The 21,633-nt window shown below is 37.6% G+C and overlaps 1 protein-coding gene across 1 annotated transcript in view; it reads left to right on the top strand.

Moving 5' to 3' along the window:
- The first annotated feature begins 7,148 nt into the window (after positions 1-7,148).
- Positions 7,149-21,633, top strand: part of LOC114707344 (selection and upkeep of intraepithelial T-cells protein 1-like) — a 28,075-nt gene continuing 13,590 nt past the window's right edge. Inside the window, exons 1-3 of the mRNA XM_037202816.1 lie at positions 7,149-7,790; positions 14,007-14,087; positions 20,417-20,764. Coding sequence (XP_037058711.1) covers positions 14,012-14,087; positions 20,417-20,764 — 424 coding nt within the window. The 5' untranslated portion in view covers positions 7,149-7,790; positions 14,007-14,011. The remainder of the gene's footprint in view (positions 7,791-14,006; positions 14,088-20,416; positions 20,765-21,633) is intronic.

Here is a 21,633-nt window from a genome sequence, read left to right on the forward strand (position 1 = left end):
ATATATATGATGTTCCCTATTTCTGATGATTTCCTGCAACTGTATGAATAATGAAGTTAACCATATTATCAGGAATAAATTCATAGTTTCAACATGTAATACAACTCTCTCTGTGTATTGAGAGTCAGTGACTATATTGAGGGGTTCTGTGAAGTCCATAATTCCCATAAGAATGGCACACAGTTCTGCTTTTTGTACAGTTATACGGACTTTGAACCACTTTACTTAATTCTCCTGATTTGTATCCTGCTTTCCCTGAATTATTTGCATCGGTATAGAGTGTGGGGACTCCAGAAATTGGCTTTTGTCATACAACGTGAGGACGTTCTTTATGTTCAGTCTTCTTTATGAATTTTAGTCTTTTGCTTTTGGGATAATGGTTGTTTTTTTTTTTAATTTAATTTAATTTTATTTTTACAATACCATTCAGTTCTACATAACAGCTACAGATTCCCTTGTTCTCCCCCCCCGCCCCCCGGCCCCCCGCCTTTCCCCCAGCTCACCCCCCATTCCCACCTCCTCCAGGGCAATGCCTCCCCTGAGGACTGAGATTGACCTGGTAGATTCAGTCCAGGCAGGTCCAGTCCCGTCCTCCCAGATTGAGCCAAGCGTCCCTGCATAAGTCCCAGGTTTCAAACAGCTAACTCATGCAATGAGCCCAGGATCTGGTACCACTGCCTAGATGCCTCCCAAACAGATCAAGCCAATCAACTGTCTCACCTATTCAGAAGGCCTGATCCAGTTGGGGGCCCCTCAGCCTTTGGTTCATAGTTCACAGCCGGGACTGACCTACTCTGGTGATGGGATGGCCAAACACCCTAATAGTTGTGCCAGAAACCCCATCCAAGGACTGAGGAATCTGGATGCAGACATGCATGGCTTGGCCCCGAGGGATAATGGTTGTTAATCTCACCAAAAAAGTCACTGATGTCTCTCTGCCAGTATTAATTATCTTTCTATAGTGTAGATGAAATTCTAAACTCTCTTAGTAAACAAGAAACACAGAGCCAAATACAGGGTCAAAGCCTAAGAGTTCAGAGCAAGAGCCACGACTCCCTTTTACCACTTACTGCCATCACTTCCCTTGAGAGAGAGACCTTCTCCTGTGACCTGTCTTGTTATTGCATTTCTGTTCTGCCTTCTCATTGGCTCTAAACCCAACCACATGACTTTCTAGTCACTGCCTGTCTATACAGACCTCCTGGTCTCTATGGTTGGTACTGGGATTAAAAGTTCAGGTCACCTTGCTTGGCTGTGTCCTTGACCACACAGAGACTCTGCCTGCCATGTGATCAGATTAAGGGTGTGTGCTACCACTGCCAGACTTATGCTTAATGGCTATGACCTCTGATCTCCAGGCAACTTTATTTATTAGCATACAAATAAAATCACATTTCAACACAAATAAAATATCACCATATTATGGTGAGAAAATTTCCTCATTAGTTCAGTTTATTACAGCTTCTGCTGGGTCCATTCCTGTCAACTGGCAAAGTGTAATTTTCCTTTTTGAATCAAATCAGAGATCTTTTCTATATAAGTCTTTAACTTCTTACTTGGTTTACATGGTAGAAATATCGATTCTAATATAATATCTTCCCTCTCCATCAAAATACCTGTTTTGAAATGTCTGGAAGCAAGTATGACCAGAGTGCATTTAAGTTCTAGATTCACATGATCCACATGTGCTTCTTGTATTGTCTTTTCTTCTATAGCCAATTTCTTCTCAGCTTAAGCTGATAATTCTCTTGGACTATTTAAGTCCTTGTTCCCTTCTAGAGTATTAGCCAATTTTTTAGTCCATCTTTAGGTATTCCCATGGTATGTAGTAAGTTGGAAATACTTCCTAACAATTTTTGAAAATTATTAAGAGTCTGCAATCAATCTCTCCTGAATTGTAACTTTTGGGGTCTAATTTTTTTGTAAATCTATGTTATATCCTAAGCAATTAATAGAATCTCCTCTTTGTATTTTTTTCAGGAGCAATTAATTTGTAGTCCCCAGTGAGGCAAAGACTTTTCTTTACTACTTCAAACATATTTTCTAAAGTACCTAACTTTGGATCAGATAATAAGATATTATCTATATAATGAAAAATATGGATTGTTGAAATTTCACATTGGCTTATCTCCAATGGCTTTTGCACAAAATATTGGCACAGGGTAGAGCTGTTTAACATTCCCTGTGGGAGGCCCTTCCATTGATATCTCTTGACTGGCTGTGAATTGTTATAATTAGGTACTGTGAAGGCAAATTTTTCTCTATCATTTTCTTTTAAAGGTATGGTAAAGAAAGTCGTTTAAGTCAAAAGGTATTATAGGCCATTCTTTGGGTAGCAAAGAGGGCAAGGGCATCCCATTATGTAGGGAGCCCATAGGCTGAATTACTTTATGAATAGCTCTCAGATCTGTCAGCATTTCCCAATTACCAGTCTATTTTAAAATAACAAGTATAGGAGAATTTCAAGGGCTGGTAGATTCTTTAATGTGTTGAGCATTTAACTGCTCTTGAACCAGCTGTTCTAAAACCTGTAGCTTCTCTGTTGTCAAGGGCCATTGTCCAACCCAGACAGATTTATCAGTTAGCTATTTTAAAGGCAGGGCTGTTGGTACTTCTGAGAGTTTAACAGCAGTTGTGCTCTGTTTATGTACAACCTGAATGGTTGGTGACTGTTTTTTATAATATGTTATAATATTATTCCTAGAAACATGAATTAGTCTGTATTCCCTGTCTGAGATTGTAGGAATTTTAATCTGGGTATTCCACTGTTATAACAGATTTTGGGCCCAAAGATTCACTGCCACATATGGCTTCAGCCTTCCTCTCTGTCCTTCTGGCCCTATGCATTCAATCCATCCCAAACTCTGTTTTACTTGAGATAGAGTTCCAGTCCCTAGAATTTGGACATCTAGCTCTTGAAGAGGCCAATTCAGATGCCATGATTTTGGTGCAATTATAATTACATCTACAGTGGTGTCTACCACGCCCTCCAGACACAATGCTATTAATTTGAATTCTAGGCTTTGGTCTTTGTTCATTTATGGAAGTCTGCCAAAATATTCATTTTATTGTGTTCTTTGTAACTTTTAATTCATCCATCAGGACTATTATATCATCAGTGCAGTATTGCTCTTTACATTAGACACTGGGTTATCTAATTGTCCTGGAGAGGAATTTTCTCCACAGTGGCTGGAAATGTTTGGACCACGTTTGATTTGGGGGCCTGCAAAAGGCCTCCTGAGTTGTTTACTGTTGGTAAAGGGTTGCCTTGTATATCTATTATTGATCTGCACTCATTGGTTCAATGTTGGCCTTTGCCACATCTTGTACATAAGCCAGAAGTTTGGGGTCTCCTGTTTGAGTTATTTCTAGAGGGAGTATTACTTTTAGGAGCACCTCTTGTACAGTTTCTATTTATATGACCTCATGTACCACAGTTAAAACATTTGGTACCCTGAGTCCTTCTTCCACCTTTGGAAATTGCTTCTCCTATCCAAGCCTCATTACTATATTTAAGAGACTCAACACTGATGGTATACTGAATCCATTCTTCCAAAGGAGCTGATCTGACCTTTAATGGCATAAATATTCTTTTGCATTCTGTATTAGCATTGTTAGACACCAAGGATTCAATACTTGTCTTAATTCTTTATCTGATACAGCTTTTTTTTATAGCTGTGGTCAGCCTTTATAAAAAAAATCAGTAAAAGGTTCTCATGGTCCTTGGAATATCTTTGTGTATAACTCATTTGATTTACCTGGTTCTGGAATTTCCCCCAAGCATTTGGTGCTGCTGTATGGCATAGGGATATTGTATGCTCATCATAAGTGGTTTGTACATTTCTATCAGTGAAATGTCCCTCACCAAGAATCCTATCTTGGGAGATCACAAAACCTGTGGACTTGCCCTGTTGTTCTAGAATGCTTGCTTCCTCTATCAACCAGCTTTTCTATTGTGTCTGCTGGCTGTATTCTAGAACAACTGAGATTAACTGATTCCAATTATCTGGTATGATTTTTTTGTGGTAGACCACATATTTAACATCTGTTTTACATATGTTGAGTATATATCATAGGTGGCCACCGAGTCCTTAATGGTTTTTAAATCTATCATAGGAATAGGTTGCAACCTATATTCTACATATGGCTCAGGATTTCTATCATCTGCTGGACTCTCATGGATGATGACAAGATAAGCCATTGTATGAGAGCCATCTGGAAATGTTATGACTTGTATGGCCTTGCCCTTCTGCGTATTAGGTCCCTTGTCATTTTTACTGAGAGTTTCTTCTAGGGCTTGCAGACAAGCATCTAGGGTCTGTTCTAGAGAATGGACCTTCTCTGTTGTAAGAGATTCCAGTGATTTCATGGAATCATGCAACTTTTTATGTTCTTTTGAAACACATGATTCCATAGAACTTATTTTATCAGTGAATGATAATCTTTCTTTCTTATAAAGTATCTGAGTAGCAACAACTTCACCCTGGAGAGCTATTGTTCTATCCATTAAGTATTCATATTTATTATCAAGAATATCAAATATGTTTGTACATTTATTATTAATGGACTGATGTTCTTGTAGTAAGTTAGCAGATTACAAACTAAGGAGTCTGTTATGTAAGCCTTTATTACTACCTTGTTAATCTGGGGTAGTAAATTCCAGAGAAAGAAACTTTTTATGTAAATCTTCATTGCTACCTTTTAAATCCTGTATCAGTTCCAATAGTGACTCTTTTTTGTTATTATTATTTTTTCAATGCTATATGAATTATTATGATAAATGCCAAAATGGTGCATGCCAGGTATGCCCCAGGAAGGTCTTATATTTCCTGTAAAATGTAATTCATTATACAGGAAAAAAAGTTTTTAAATCCTTGTGAAGTAATATTTTCTGCCATGTTTTGAGAAATATGCAAAAAATTTGTAAAGGAAATTTTATTAATTTGTTTATTTATTAGTCAGTTTTAAGGTGTAAAATTATTAAGTACTCTTACCTGGAATGAAAATACTGGCTTGCTTGTATTACCATCCTTGCAGGGTTTTTTTTTTTTGGGTGTAGTAGCACTGTTCAGCCAGCAGGTGAAGCCAGTGTAGCGCTAAAGCAGGTCTGATGCAAGCTGACTGAGGTCCCTGAATGGCTCCTGTGAATTAAGCACTTACCCAGGCAACCCCTGAGCACCAGGTAGTGTTGCTGGGACCACAACATATTGTATACAACAATGAGGCAATATACCAATGAGTTGGAAGTACTTAGGTGCAGTCATGCGCCTGGCAGGAGCCACCTGTCTGGTTGGTGCTATAGGGCTGGTGATGGCAGGCAGGGGTGCTGTGCCAGGACCGGACTTAGCCAGAGTGGTGGAAGCTGGTGAGTGGGTGAGAGGGCAGGCATGCTCCAAGGACAGAGAATGACATCCCAGGGTGTTCTGGAATTGGCAACTGCTACACTGAACAACTTTAAAAGTAAAGGAACTGTCTGCTGGTAATCTCTAAACAGGCAAACTGTGACCCGATCCTGTTGCTGAAAGCATGGAGCAAGAAAGGTATCTAGTGCTGCCTTGTGAGTCACCTAGCCAGAGAGTGATTGACTCACAATTTGTGACAGCTGCCTGGTCTACAGGCACTAAGCTGTTATATGCAGCTGGTTACCTGAGCAGGGGTCAAACCCTTCCTGGGGGGTTTGAGCTGCATGGGCTCTGCAGGGTAGATAAGCTCACAAGCAGCCACCTGCATGCGTTAGGGTTTGTCATCAAGTTGCCCCAGCAGGGACACGAGGGGCTCAGATCCACATGGTTGGGACCGACTGGCTCTAGAGTGCTAATGTGGTTGACCTGCAGTGAGTACTCAAGACTCTGAGTCAACATGCTGCCATTGCCCCTCTGTGGGCAGAAGCTGAAAGAAGGGTGGGGTCATTTTGTCACATGGTCACCACTTATTATGATCAATCAACGTGCGTCTATTAAATGGGTAACAGAATTTATTAAGATATAAATTGAAGAAATACACTCACAATTACAGAACAGAATAGACAGCAGAAGTCATCCTCTGATCTGACCAGGAGTGAATCCACCTTGCAGCCAGGAGCAGGGAGAAGGGGCATGTAACCCTTCTCTAACCCCTTATCAGAGGTAACATACAATGGCAGGAAGCACTGCCTTCTTTCGGCCATATAGCCCAAAGTCATGGGTGGAGCAAATACTACTACAATATTCCAACTCAATGTTGCCTGAGACTCCACAGTAAAGAAGAATTGGACAGCTCAAACCTGCAGATTGATGGAGGATGCCAGAGGGAAAGATCATTCTCCTAGAAACAACTGAAAAGACTGTGGTAACTGACCTTCATCAGGATATGTATGGGGGTGGATCAAACTTTGAGTTGCTCAGACCAAGGTATGATATGCCTAGACTGGATATTTCTTATGGGCTTGTTTCAGTTGTCTCTGTAGATTTCCCTATCATGATCTTGACCCCCTTTGCTCATATAATCCCCCTTTCCTCTCTTCTACTGGGCTCTTGGAGCTTGTCCTGGTGTTGGATTGTGGATCTATGCATCTGCTTCAACCAGTTACTGGATGAAGGCTCTATGATTACAGTTAGGATATTCACCAATCTGATTAGCAGGGTATGCCAGTTCAGGCACCCTGGTAATCAGATTGGTGAATTAGACCACTACTCTAATCTGGGGTCATCCTTGTGGATTCCTAGGAATTTCCCTAGTTCTAGGTTTCTCCCTTACCCCATAATGTCTCCCTCTATCAAGATATCTCTTTAGTTGCTTGCCCAATCTGTCCCTCTTCCAGCTTGATCATCCTGTTCCCTGTTCCCTCACATCCTCATGCCTCATTCTCTCCCCTCTATGTACTCCATCCCCAGTTTACTTATGGAGATCTCCTCTGTTTCCTCTTCCCAAGGTCATCTACATCCCTCTTATGGTCCTCCTTGTTTTCTAGCTTCTCTGGAGCTGTGGGTTGTAGCCTGATTATCCTTTGCTTTACATCTAGAATCCACTTATGATTGAGTACATATCATGTTTGTCTTTCTGAGTCTGGGTTACCTCACTCAGGATGATAGTTCCATTCATTTGCCTACAAGTTTTATGATGTAATTTTTTTTACAGCTGAGTATTACTCCATTGTGTATATGTACTACATTTTCCTTCCTATCCTATCTTCCATTCAAGACACAGTGAAGTGGTTTATGTGAATTTTCCACTTAATATTCTCAAGATCATTTTGCTCACAGCCTAGAAATACTTGTATTTCTTTGCTTAACTGAGCTCATGGGTAATTTTGTTTCTAGACTCTTTGCAGCAATCATCAGCTCTCTGAAACCTCACTTGAATGTCTACTCTATCCAGGAGCATGTATTGGTCCCTTTCTAAGTACAGACACAGATTTTAAAATCAAATTATCACAGTTCTTGACTGCACTGCTAATTACATGACAATTATGAGTCAGATTTTATTTTGTCTCTTCCCACAGCAAGAAAATTCATGTTAGTACTTGAGCAATATCACTGCCAGAACTGAGCTTTCATTTACATATTGAGGTCATCGGTCTACTGGAAATTTCCCTTTGAAAGTAATATAAATATCAGGGTCAGAGAATCATATATCGAAAGTGTGATGGCAAAGAAGAAGCTTTGGTAATTAGTTCTGGCTCCCATCTGCCTCTGGCACACACTGCTCTGGCTGCAGGACAATCATTGAAGCAGTGTCAGACATCTAGGTGATCCAACTGGGACCAGCTCTACAGGAACAAAAGGGAGCTGATCCAGGATCACCAAAGTAAAGTAAGTGAGAACATTTAGTAAAATCTGGGGACAGGCTCTCTTTCCATAAACAATATTTTATTCTATTCTTTCTCTCTCTGTGCTTCATGGGAGGCTCTCAGTCCCTAAATTTCCTGTCACTTGACCTACTTCTGAAGATTAGTGAGATCTAGGGAGTCAGAAGGATTGAGTAATAGTCACCCAGAGGGGAGAAACTTTTCTCGTTTCCTTTAAGTGACAGCGGAAACTCAGTCTTGAAACATCAACTCTCAACAAATAGTGACTTACTCCCTGGAGTGTGATTTGATAAGGAATAAAGAAAGATATTGCTATTAACGTTTTTTTTTTCCCAGAATAGATCTCATTCCATAATATTCTTGTCAACAAGAATACTATTTGTGCATTATAGCTGCTTGCAAATAACAAAAAAAAAAAAAAAAAAAAAAAAAAAAAACAGAAAATACCTTATAGTGAGGTGACCATGATGACTTTAAAGAACTGGAAAGAAGACTTTAAGGACAACACAAAGAAATTACAGTGTTCAGGGAGATGCCATGTTAATGGCCCTGACATAATAGAACAGATGTATCCTACTATACAAAATGTACACTGCCTACATTTTGATGAAGCACTTTTAGCAAGTCCAAAACTTTTGAGATGAAATCATGAGATGCTTTCAGCTCAGCTATCTTCAAAACTCAAGAAGGATATTTTAAATATATATGGTTTTGCTTAAAACAAATACATAGAAGAAAGGGATGGATAGGCACTGTTCCCCTCAAATCAGGAAAATCAGTAAGATCTTATGGGAATAAAGTTACACATCTTTTCTTTTATGCCTGATTCACTTTTTTGGTGAGGCAAATATTATTTATATTAACTTGTTTATTCCCTATTGACATATTAGCTTTCTGTCTGAATACTTAAAAAAAATCAAACTCCTTCCCTGTCATTGTGTACAGCCAGAGTCAGTCTATTTAGTAAACACCCTCCACCCACCCCCCACCATACACACCTTAACTGGGCATGGAATACCCAAGTGTTTGCCAGATTAACACTGTCAACTGTGAGGATAATTGTCTGCAGTTATCATCAACAACCTCATGAGGTAGGTGTACACATAGGGCAAAGACTGTGTCAAGGTCTGAGACATTGATACAGATGTGTTGCTTTGGCAACCAGGGACTCATCTCTCCACTGAATAGTTTGAATAGAAGTAATTACATCTTTACATCTTTCCTACAAATTGCTACCTGATGGTTGTACTCTCATTTGGGGATGGGAAGCCAGAGCTCTGTCAATGTGAGATCTGGCAACTCCAACCCCACACATGAAGGCAGAGCTGATGTCCACAGCCCCTGTTTGTGATGCTCTAGCCATCAGTCCAGACTCCAAGGACTGTTTCTCATGCAGCAGTAGCAGCATACAAATGTGGGACATGTACAAGTAGACACCAACCTAAGACCACACAGGTATAATCAGCTCATTTCTCATGATGCATCAAGTTTTGGAATGGCAGTTTGGACAACATGTTTAGGTTCTGGGACCTGCACTAGGGACATTAGCTGCATGATTGCCTCACAGATCTTGTATCTGGGATGCTCTCTCACATTTTGTTATAGGCAAGGGAAGCAGCAACATGGAAGTGCTGCACATGAACAAACCATAGAAGTACCATCTGCATCTCCTAGAGAGCTGTGTGTGGTCCCTAAAATTTTCTTATTGTGGTAAGTGCTTTGTGGGTGCTGGACAATATCACCTCCTCAGGGCAGACTTGCTACTGAATCAGTGTAATCCAATCTAGGGAATTTTCTTCAGTGCTTGGCTGGGATATCTTTATGGATTATAAATATACAGTCACTGGTCCTGGGAATATATAGATTGCTTTGTATGAAATCATATACTGAAAATACTATGTTTTTTCATTTATAGTTAAATTTAATAAAATGTTTTGAATTTAGAGGGCTAGGAAAGCCATCTTTAAAAGAAAAGGAAAGAAAAACAAAATACCCAGAGTAACCTGCTTCCACACATTGGCACAGAACTGCCTAAGGATGAGTAGAGGCAAAGTATCTATCTATGGTCACCTGTCTACTCACCATAAACAAATGGAACATGACAACTGCAAAGGCAGAGGCCAGGGGTGTATGGTGGAAGAGGGGATGTGGCCACAGCTCCCTCATTCTGGGGCATTTGTCACATATGTTTATGTCTTACCCAACTGATAGCTTACCTCACTGCCCCCTTGCAGTTCACCTTGTTTTTGAATACTTTATAGTGCAGTGGTGTCACCAATGAATTTGTGTCCTCATTTTACATCTCCTGACATTACTTCTTGTACTTTTATTGGTGAAAATGTAAAACTTGTAAGCATATTTGGCTTATTACAATAAACCTTTAGAACCATAGAAAATAATTTGGCCAGCCAAAGGTGCCCAGGTTGTGCATGCTGTCACAACTGCTGTGAGTCCATTTGCCGTGCTATGTCTGTAAAACATTGATCCATAGTAGCTGTCTACTATCTTAAGCTCAAACCAAACAAAATCCAAGCATGGAATGGGGAGCTGGGCCTCAAGTCCCAATAGTATCTGAAAAGGCATTGGCAATTGATAGCAGCTGAGAAAGAGAAAGTTGGTTTTCTTTAAGGGTGTAGTCTCTGGAAAGTAAATTGTGGTACAATGGAAGGTACCACACTCAAGATTATATGGGCAGCTTAAACTGGACTGAATGGGTTAACAAGAGAGAGAGGGAGAGAGAGAGAGAGAGAGAGAGAGAGAGAGAGAGAGAGAGAGAGAGAGAGAGAGAGAGAGAAAGACAGACATACAGAACACAAAGGTGGGTAGGGAAGGGGGATAGAACATTTAAAAATTGAGGAATGGGTGAATACAATAAAAATATATTGTATGGTATTCTCAAAAATTAATAAAAATATTTTTAAAGCTTCCTTAATTACATGTAAAATAAAATTTCCACCTATTATTTTAAATGTATTGTTCAGTAGCATTAAATATATTTATATTACTATACAACCATCATCATGGTCTCTCTCTAGAATTTTGTATCTCTCTAATTTGAAACTCTACCCCCATGAAAGCACTAGCTCATTATTGTTCAAATAGCTTTTTACAAATCAGCATAGAATGAAATGTGAATGGTCAAGATCTAAGTGAGAATGAAATTTGCAGGCTTCTTTAGCAATGTTCTAAAGTACAGGTTTTTTCTTTCTATAGGAATATCACTTTCATTCTAACTCTGCAAATATTTAAATATTTGGCTTTCCCTCAGTTGTTTTTACAAAATAACTCAAAGAAGTGTCTATGGATAAGGAAAGACATTATTCATCACAGTCAACTTTGGCTTTGGCCTAGTCCACAGCTCAGACTTGTCCATTGGGTGCTTGAAAGTTTGCCTTATCACCATGGCAGACCTCCAGTTCTATAAGAAGTCATAAGCCTGTGGTACTTTACTACATTTCTGGCCTGAAATTTAAACTGTTGCCTCTAGTATTACTTAAAATAACTGTGCCAAGATGTGGAAATAATGGGTATTTAAAAACAGCTTTTATAAAGTAGGCTAGTTACTGAACTTTAAATAGTGTATTATAGTACTTGCACATTTGGTGTTGACATGTGGATTCTTCTTTAAATATTTGTTTCATTTTTATTGTGTGTGCATTTTCTGCTCTTTTATATGGTTCATGAGTACAGATGTCTACAGAGGCTAGAAGAGGGTATCAGATCCCTTGAGTTACAGGCAACAGTGAGCCACTTCAATTTTCCATTGACTAATGGTCAAGGTACAATTTTGGCCTTCAACCACTCTCTACAGGATGCAGTGACTCATCCATCTGACTAATGATCCACTGATGTGAAATATCCAAATGATTAGGGGAAGTCTTAGCTTCTAATAAATCAGATTCATAACTGGGTTTTTTTTTGTTGAGATCTTAGAACCCCCCAGTACCTGGCATAAAAGGCAAAAAAAATTGGTAATGTCAGTTTTAAAGCCACTTAGTAAAATCAGAATCTTAAATACCTACCTTTTGGTTTGCAATCCTGTGCATTTTACTACCAGAAAGTGGCATTATCAGCCCCAAATTCAAAGCATATCTCATGTCATAGCATTATTGTTATAAGTCAGCTGTACATTATAGGACAAGAGAATACAATAATTTTGAGTATGTTGGCAATTTACTTTGTTGCAAAATGGACCAGTTGGTCAGAAATAAATATGCATAAAATAATGTGGGGATGAAAAGACAATATATGTATCAATGCTTGTGAAGTAATTAGGGAAGCTAGATCCAATGTTAGAGTATCTACATGTTGTAGATAAGTTACCATTTCTTTTACTGGGGTTTTAAAATGGCAACAGAACTTGGCAACATCATCTACATGGTACCGAATTTGACTGCATGAAACACAAAACTGTGAGGGGTCATGGAAGCTTGCATGAAAGTTCCTGAAACCCACTGAGTCCTTATGTGGCAGAATTTGAAACCCTGGTGGGAAGTCCCAAGATAACATAGTATGAAACCATGAAGGAAACTTTAGTCTCAATGGAAACTTTAGGAAGTTGCAGATGCCAGGCCTAGGAGACTAGCCCTACTCTGTACCTACAGACAAAGAATATGTGTATTGTAGATAGAAGGGACGGAGGGGAAAGGTACCTTTGGAGCACAGATAATTACCTCTGAGCTCCAGATTCCAGGCACGGAACTGCAGTGCTTGGTGTTTGCTCTGGTGGCTTTTAGTCTTACTTTTGGTCTAATGTTTCTATCTCATTGCTCTTCACTTTTGGGACTGGAGTGTTTGCTCTGTGCCACTGAGAAATGAAAGTACATGGCTTGTGGTTGGGATTTACAGTGGCCCAGTTAAGAGATAACACCTTGGGTCTCAGAAAAGACTTTCAATTTTTGAAAAACAGTGAGATCCTGAGAGCCTGTGATGACTTCTACAGTTGGAATGAATGCGTCAGCATTATGAGAAGACTACGAACCTATGAAGACAAGGGTGGAATGTTGTGGATTAAAACTAAAATATCCCTCTATTAATTATGCTCCTTACTGTTGCCACAAAATGCCAGATAATAAAGCAACTTAAGAGAGGTTGGGTTTATTTCAGCTTAAAATTATGAGAATAAGCTCACCATGACAAGAAAATAATGTTGACAGAAACATGAGGCAACTAGCTGGTTACTATCCAGAAACAGAAATGAAGTACATTATTCAACTGACTTTCTCTTTTATATTTATTCCAGTACCTCACCCCATGGAATATTGTTTCATACAGGTAGACAAGGTCTTCCTACCACAAATAACCGGGCATAGAATCTCCCTCACATATATGTGTAGATCTGTCTCCTAGGTGATGCTATATACAGTTGACCCGCAATATTGACAGTTACAGTCTCCATAGGCCCACATGTCTGAATACTTCATTCTCAGATGGTAGAGTTATTTTGGAAACTTGAGGTGGAATTTTGATAAGGTTGTCATCTGGGGACAGGCTTTTGGTTTGATAGCTTGTACTCCTTCTATCCTCTCTTTATTTCCCGATTTCAGACTTAATGTTGCTTTATACACTGGCCACCATGTCTTTCCAAATATGATGTACTATTTCCCTTCTTAAACTGTAAGGCAAAACAAATTCTCTTCCCTTATTGTGATTCTTTTCAGATAATTGTTAATGAGGAAAGTGACTAATACATCTATGATGGTTGGTACCAGATAACCATGAGGCTCCGTAGTTACAGGTGAATTGTCCCAACCATCAGGAAATCCATGCTAGTGATCTCATTCAGGGCTCTATCCTTTATGCCAAGTTGTCCTTACCGTACCTAGGACATTAACTATGAGGCTGCCCTTCACTGTTCTTAAATTAGATTAAGATTTAGCACAATGGATATTTAAATAGTGTTTCCTCCAAGTCTGTATTCCTTTCAATCAGACCCTGAACTCAAACCTTACTAATAGCTCCAATAATAATGAAGGATATTGGGAATTTCTTCAGAGTTGTAGGAGAGACAGCATAGCTCTCCAAAAGTCTTCTCAAATGCTTATTCCAAGTGTTAAATTTCCCTGAGTGCTTATGTTCATTTTCTAGGTCTGTCAGAAATGGTGAAAAATGCCACAATTTTCCAAATATCTTATAGTGACCAATCTATTTACTCTTCTCTTCTGTGTCTGTATCCCACTACTATTTTCACTCTTTGTAACCAGCCTCCTTCTTTTTATAGGTGCAATGGGATCTACAGGATTATGTTTCTATGGACACTGTGTTGTCATGTTCCTTCTTCAGATGATCACACCAAGCTCAGGTATAAATCTGTCACTCACTCTTATAGCTTTAGCAATATCAAGTGTGCCAGGAGTAATAAGGATCAATAACATGGACAAGATTTTAATACCATTATTCCTAAGGTTCTAGGTAACTGTATTAGTTACTTATTCCTACTATAAAATATCACTACCAAGGCAACCTAAAAGGGAAACCATTTAATTGGGCTGAGGGTTTCAGAGGGTTAGAGTCCATGATGGTGGAACAAAGACCTGATGGCTGTAACAACTGAGAATTCACATCTTTTAAGCATAGGGCACACTGGGACTCAAAGCAGTCTCCAGTAACATACTTCCTCCAGCAGGGCCACACCTGCTAATTCTTCCCACACAGTTCCACCAACTGTGGACCAAGTATTCAAGCATATGAATCTGTGGGGCTATTTTCATTCAGATACAGTAACCATAGGTTTAGGAATGAACCATTCTCAACCACCAGATCTTCTTAGATTTGTATCAGGATTTTGGGAGAAAATACAAGTGAAGAACATTAAATACTTGCTCCTCAGAATCCAATATTCATATTAAGCCAACATCTCTTACATACTACTTTTATACTGAGGAAATGGTTCAGGTTGTAGATTTAATGGGAATCTCTGGGAGTTATAAATACAATAAGATGAGAATAGTTGAAGCCTTAATCTATAGTATACAATTGAATTTGTAATGGGATTTGTGCAGTCAATATATAGATTCTTTTTGGAGGCACATGAAAGAAAAGTATAAGACAAGAATGGCACAGAAAGTTCTATTACAAGCTACATGTTCAGTGGTAAGGTTAATTTTGAATCATATTTAATTGGGCCTCACATTTGGCTAGGTTGTCACAAGTGTGTTTTCACAGTCTTAAGCATAACTGTGAATACAGCTATAAACATATTTCTGTAAGTAGAGCTGCTGGTACATGTTCATATTTTACTATTTTATTATGGTATTGGAAATATTACTCTACATTTTTGCAATTTCATATCCTTACTGATGGTAAGTATGAGCTTGTCAGATAGGTCTTACAACTGTCAGTGTTATTTTTCCACATCTTCATTTAAGAAATTAGAGTCTCTGTAATTACACTTTCCTTTTGAATTAATCAATAATGCAAGCATATTTCAAAAACTGCAATTTTTTCTGAAGAACATTTATGTCCTATTTCCTTTGCATTTCTAATCTTCTCTTCCTTGCTTTTTAACAACTTTTAAGAATCAATTTTTCTCTGTTGTATTTTAGCCAAGTATTTCTGTTTTAGTAAAATTCAAAATAATTGCTAAATATATTTGGGATGTGTAGAATATTTTGCTTTGACTTTTTATTATTTTGTTGATGACAAAGTTTCCCTAAAGTCTCTATCACGTTTTATTTCTCCTTTTTAACATTTAATTTTAAAATTTTATTGAAAATATTTCATACAGTATGTTTTGATCATATTCTTTCTTCTCCCCAATTCCCATTAGTTCTTCCCCACCTCCCTACCCACCAAACTTCATGTTCACTCTGTCTTTCTCATTATCTCTCTTTTTTACCCCACCATCAAAAAAGTTTTATAACATTCCATTGATGCTAAAGTTGCTGAATGAAAAACTAATGTTATGAATATCTAATTACTTAAAATATATCCTTGCCAACAATGCATGTCTTTAATCCCAGCACCAAGAAGGCAGAGGCAGGAAGATTTCTGCGTGTTCGAGGTCAGCCTGGTCTAAAAAGCAAGTTCCAGAATAACTAGGGCTACACAGAGAAACTGTGTCTCAAAAACATAAACAAACAAACAAATAAACATCATCCTATGGAAGCAGATTTTTAAGTTTTTAATTAAAATATAATTCCATCATTTACCTCTCTACTCCCTTCAACCCCTCCCATGTCTCCCTCCCTCATTCTTTGTCAAATTCTTGGCCTCTTTTCTTTAATATTGTTTCACACACACACACACACACACACACACACACACACACGAATGAATATACAAATACAGCCTAATTAGTTCATTTAGTGTTGATCATATGTTTATACTTTTAGAGTTAGCTACTTGGTATTGGATTACCAAAAAGGAGGGTCATCTCTGGGGAAGACTAGTTTTTTCTCTCTTGGTAGTCATTAATTGCCCATAGCTCTTCATCTAGGGATGGAACCCTGTGAGATTTCCCCTATTTACACTGGCATGTCAACTGGTGTAGTCATTGTTCAAGTCTTGTTTAAATAGTTATGTTGTTGAGATTTTGTGGGTATAATTTTCTTTTCATATCTATTAGATACAACCTCACAGCAGATTTACTGCTCCTTTGATTCTTACAATCTTTCTTTCCCTTTAAACAGATGTTCCCTGAGTCTGATTTGTATGAGTTGTGTTATACATATGTCTGGGTGCCCCATAGTCAGTTGTTCTCTGCATTTTGATCAGCCGTGGCTTTCTGTAATGGTCTCTGTCTTCTGCAAAAAGAATTTTCGTTGATGAGGGATGAGGGCTACATTTATCTCTGAATTTAAGCAAAAGTGTTTAAAGTACAGTTAGAAATTATACTGGATTAGGAAAATAGCAGTAGTAATAAATAGCTTCTGTACACCTGAGGAAACAATCAAGTGAGTGAAAAGGAAGCCCATGGAGTAGTAGAGAATTTTGGCCAACTATACATCTGTCAGGGGATTATTTACAAATATACAAATTACTCAGAAAACAGAGTCAAGAAAAGCAACCAAATTAAAAATGATCTGAACAGAGAATTCTCAAACGAAGAAATAAAAATGGCTAAGAAATATCTCAAAATATCTAATGAGATGATCATGTGGGTTTTTTGCTTTCAGTTTGTTTATATGGTGGATTACTCTGACAGATTTTCATATGTTGGACCATCACTGCATCTCTAGGATGAAACCTACTTGATTGTCGTGGACATTCTTTTTGATGTGTTTTTTAATTCAGTTTGCAAGTATTTTATTGAGTATTTTTGTATTAATATTCATTAAGGAGATTGGTCTGTAATTCTCTTTCTTTTTGTTGTGTCTTCATGTGGTATGGGTATAAGACTTATTGTTACAGCATCATAAAATTTTTCTCAATCTAAAGAAGGACATGCTATAAAGATACAATAAGCTTACTGAGCACCAAATAGTGTGAACAAAAAAAGTCCCCTCACCACATGATAATCAAAGCACTAAACATACAGAATTAAAAAAAGAATATTAAAAGCTGCAGAAGATAAAGGCCAAGTAAAATACAAAGGCAGACCTATTAGAATTATACCTGACTTTTCAATGGAAGCTCTAAAATCTAGAAGGGCCTGGACAGATGTTTTACAGACTCTAAGAAACCACAGATGCCAGCCAAGACTACTATACCCAGAAAAACTTAAATCACCATAGATGGAGAAAACAAGATACTCCATGACAAAGTCAAATTTAAACAATATCTATCCACAAACCCAGACTTACAGAAGGTGCTAGAGGAAAATTCCAACTCAATGAAGTTAGCTACATCCACAAAAACACAGGAAATAGAAAATCTCATACCAGCAAAATCCAAAGAAGGGAAACACATGCGCATGCGCACACACATGCACACTACTGCTACTATTATTACTACAACAGAATAACAAGAATTAACAGTCACTGATCTTTAGAATCTCTAGCTAGAAGTTTTTCTGTGTCCTGCCCGGTTCTGTAGTCACTTGGTCCCAAGTAAACAAACAGAGGCTTATATTAACTACAAACTGCATGGCCTATGGCTCAGGCTTCTTGCTAGCTAGCTTTTTCATCTTAAATTAACCAGTTTATATTAATCTATATTTTGCCACGTGTCTGTGGGCCATGGGCTGGCATTTTCCCTTCCCACCTGTCTCTTTCCTGTATCTCTGTTTGGATTTCCCACCTGCTTCTAAGCTGCCTTGCCATAGGCCAAAGCAGCTTATTTATTAATCAACAAGGACAACATATATTCACAGCATACAGAAAGTCATCCCACAGCAAGTATCTCTCAATATCAATGGCCTTAATTCTCCAATAAAAAGACATAGGCTAACAGAATGAACATAAAAATAGGAGCCATCCTTCTGCTGCATACAAGAAACATACTTCAACATCAAAGATAGACATTACCTTAGAGTAAAGGGTTGGCAAAAGATTTTCCAATCAAAGGGACCAAAGGAACAAGCTGGTGTAGCAACAAAATTGACTTCAAACCAAAATTAATCAAAAGAGATGGACAAGGACATTTCATAATTATCAAAGGAAAAATCCACCAAGATGATGTCTCAATTCTGAACATCGGTGCCTCAAATATAAGAGTATCCACATTTGTAAAAGAAATATTCCTAAAGCTTAAATCACACATTGAATTCAACACATTAATATTGGGAGACTTAAATATCACACTCTCACCAATGGACAGGACATCCAGACACTAACTCAACAGAGAAATAACAGAACTAACAGATGTTATGATTCAAATGGACCTAATAGATATCTACAGAATATTTCACACAAACACAAAGGAATGTACCTTCTTCTTGGCACCTTATGAACTGTCTACAAAATTAAACATATACTTCGTCACAAAGTAAGTCTCAGCAAATACAAAAGAATTGGAATAACCCCCTGTATCTCTCAGATCACCACGGAAAAGCTTGAGTTCAACAATAACACGAACTACAGAAAGCCTACAAACTCATGGAAACTGAACAATTCTCAACTAAATTACCACTGGGTCAAACAAGAAATAAATAAGGAAATCAAAGACTTCCTAGAACTCAATAAAAATTAATGGGCAACATACCCAAACTTATGAGACACATTGAAAGCTGTGCTAAGAGAAAAGTTCATAACACTACTATGCCTGCGTAGAGAAATGTCATTGGAGAAATCTCATACTAATGACATAACAGCACTCCTGAAAGCTCTAGAAGAAAAAGAAGCAAACACAGCAAAGAGGAATAGATGGCTGGAAATACTCAACCTGAGGGCTAAAATCAGTAAAATAGAAACAAAGTAAACAATACAAAGAATCAATGAAACAATGAGTTGATTCTTTGAGAAAATAAAGACAGACAAATCCTTATCCAATCTAACTAAAAGGCAGGGAGAGAATATCAAAATTAACAAACCAGAAATGAAAAGGGGGGACAGAACAACAGGCACTGAGGAAATCCAGAGAATCATTAAGTCATGCTTCAAAAACCTGTATTCCACAAAACTGAAAAATCTAAAAGAAATGGACAAATTTCTTGATAGATACCAATTATCAAAATTAAATCAAGATCAGATAAGCAATTTAATGAGAACTATAACCCCTAAGGAAATAGAAGCAGTCATTAAAATTTCCCAATCAAAAAAAGTTCAGGGCCAGATGGTTTCAGTGCAGAATTCTACCAGACTTTCAAAGAAGAGTTAACACCAATACTCCTCAAATTATTCCCCAAAATTGAAAGAGAAGGAACATTGTCAAATTCTTTTTATAAAATAAACATTTAAGACCTTATTTTGTTCTTTATGAAAAACAATTTTATTATTATTAAACATCAATTTATCAATTATACATTAGCACTTGGAAAGGTTTAGCTTCAAAAGAAAAAAACTTAAATTGATTTCATAATGTTGACAAACTTAGAATAATGACAGAAGAGATTGAAATTTAAGCAAGTTTCTTACTGGGGAACTTAGAATACTAAGATGATCAACTTTTTTTTCTTCTTACATTTAGTAAGTATGACAAAACAGAAATGAGAGACTATAAAATGTCTTCTATTTCCACACTGTATTCCAGTTAGGGACTCATTGTCAAATTTGAAAATTTATGAATTCTAACCTGAAATAAAATCTGCTGTAACCACCTTGAATCAAAAGAAAAAGCAACAACAAAGATGTTTTAACTGGGGCATGCTTACAGGGGTAGACTGTGGTACTTTAGTGTATCTTGTTGATGATTCTGAAGACAGATGAGAGGGTTCCATGGTAAGAGATTATAGTGAGTGAAGGAGGGAGATAAGTAAATATTTAATGATTAAGAACTAAGCAGAAATGAACAAATATAAGAATTATACAATTTAAGAAGTTCTGTGTAACTTTGCCAGAAAAAAAGCATAAATTTATTCAATGGTTTATTATGAAGAACATCAAATATTAAAATAAGTTAAATGTATAAATTAAGGTATCTTTGGGATGAAGTAGCTATTAATAAAGAGATTTTTTTCTGTTGTGTGTTGAGGAGAAACAGGCAGAAGGGAAAGAGGGAGAGGCAGGCAGGATGGGAATAGGGAAAGACTGATTTAAATAAAATATGTTATGTCCTGTCACTACTACCTTAAGTTCTTGTTTTCCTTACCAGAGCAGTTCACAGTGACTGGTTCAGAGGGTCCAGTCTTGACTCCACTGGGTGGAACCTTGGAACTCAGTTGTCAGTTGTCTCCACCACAAAATGCACAGCACATGGAGATACGCTGGTTCCGGAACCATTATACACAGCCAGTACACCTGTACAGGGATGGTAAAGACCTGCATGGAGAAACTACCTCTAAGTATGTGGAGAGGACAGAACTCCTGAAAGATGCCATTGGAGAAGGGATAGTGACCCTCAGGATCCTTAGCGTGACTGTTGATGATGATGGTCCTTACCATTGCGTCTTCAAAGATGGCGATTTTTATGAAGAGCACATAACAGAGGTCAAGGTCACAGGTAGGCATGGATCTTTCTGAGGTTCCTATGAATCCACATTCTCAATCCATCAGGGTTTGAAACTTAGTGAAATGTTCAATGTTTCTGTGTCTATATTATATTGGCTTATTACTAATATCAGTTTTACATACTTTGTTTTTCATTTAGATCAAAAATAAAATTATGGCCGAGTACACGTCAAGTCTATCAGTAAATTCTATTTTAGGTTTACAAAAATTGCTAGATTTTTAACATATCTACAAAACACTTTTACGTTTGTTTTATTTTTTCAGCAATTTCTAACAACATGTTAGTAAAATGTGATTTTTACCAGTGACTTTAACTTTAAAATAGTTTTCTTTGTGGTAATTTTTATTCCCAATTCTCCTTAAATCAATTTACTGGCTACTTAATGTGAGGTTAACATTCCTGTATCGTCAGTGTCTGCAACTATGTAACATTTAAATTTTTCTTCTCAACCCTGTAAACTGTTATGAATGGTAAAATAATGGCAGGAAAGTGAGTTGAGGTAAAATGAAGTGATTTGTACTTTGAGCATATGTGTTTTGGGGACTATACATAATTAATATTTGTGAACCTTATATTTTCTCTCAACCCAATGTTTCTGTGTCTACATTATATTGGTTTATTACTAAGATCAGTTTTACAAATTTTGTTTTTCACTTAGATCAGGTGTGTTGGCACAGGTCTTTAATCCACGTACTTAGGAGGCAGAGGCAGGCAGATCTTCATGAGCTCAAGGCCAGCCTAGTATACACAGAGTTCAAGGCTAGTCATGTGTATATAGAGAATTCCAGTCCAGCCAGGATTCCATAGTAAGACCTGTATGAAAAAGAAAGGGAGGAAGGAAGAATGTAAGAGAGAATAAA

The sequence above is a fragment of the Peromyscus leucopus genome, chromosome 2, assembly GCF_004664715.2.
Source record: "Peromyscus leucopus breed LL Stock chromosome 2, UCI_PerLeu_2.1, whole genome shotgun sequence".
Taxonomy (NCBI): Eukaryota; Metazoa; Chordata; class Mammalia; order Rodentia; family Cricetidae; genus Peromyscus; species Peromyscus leucopus.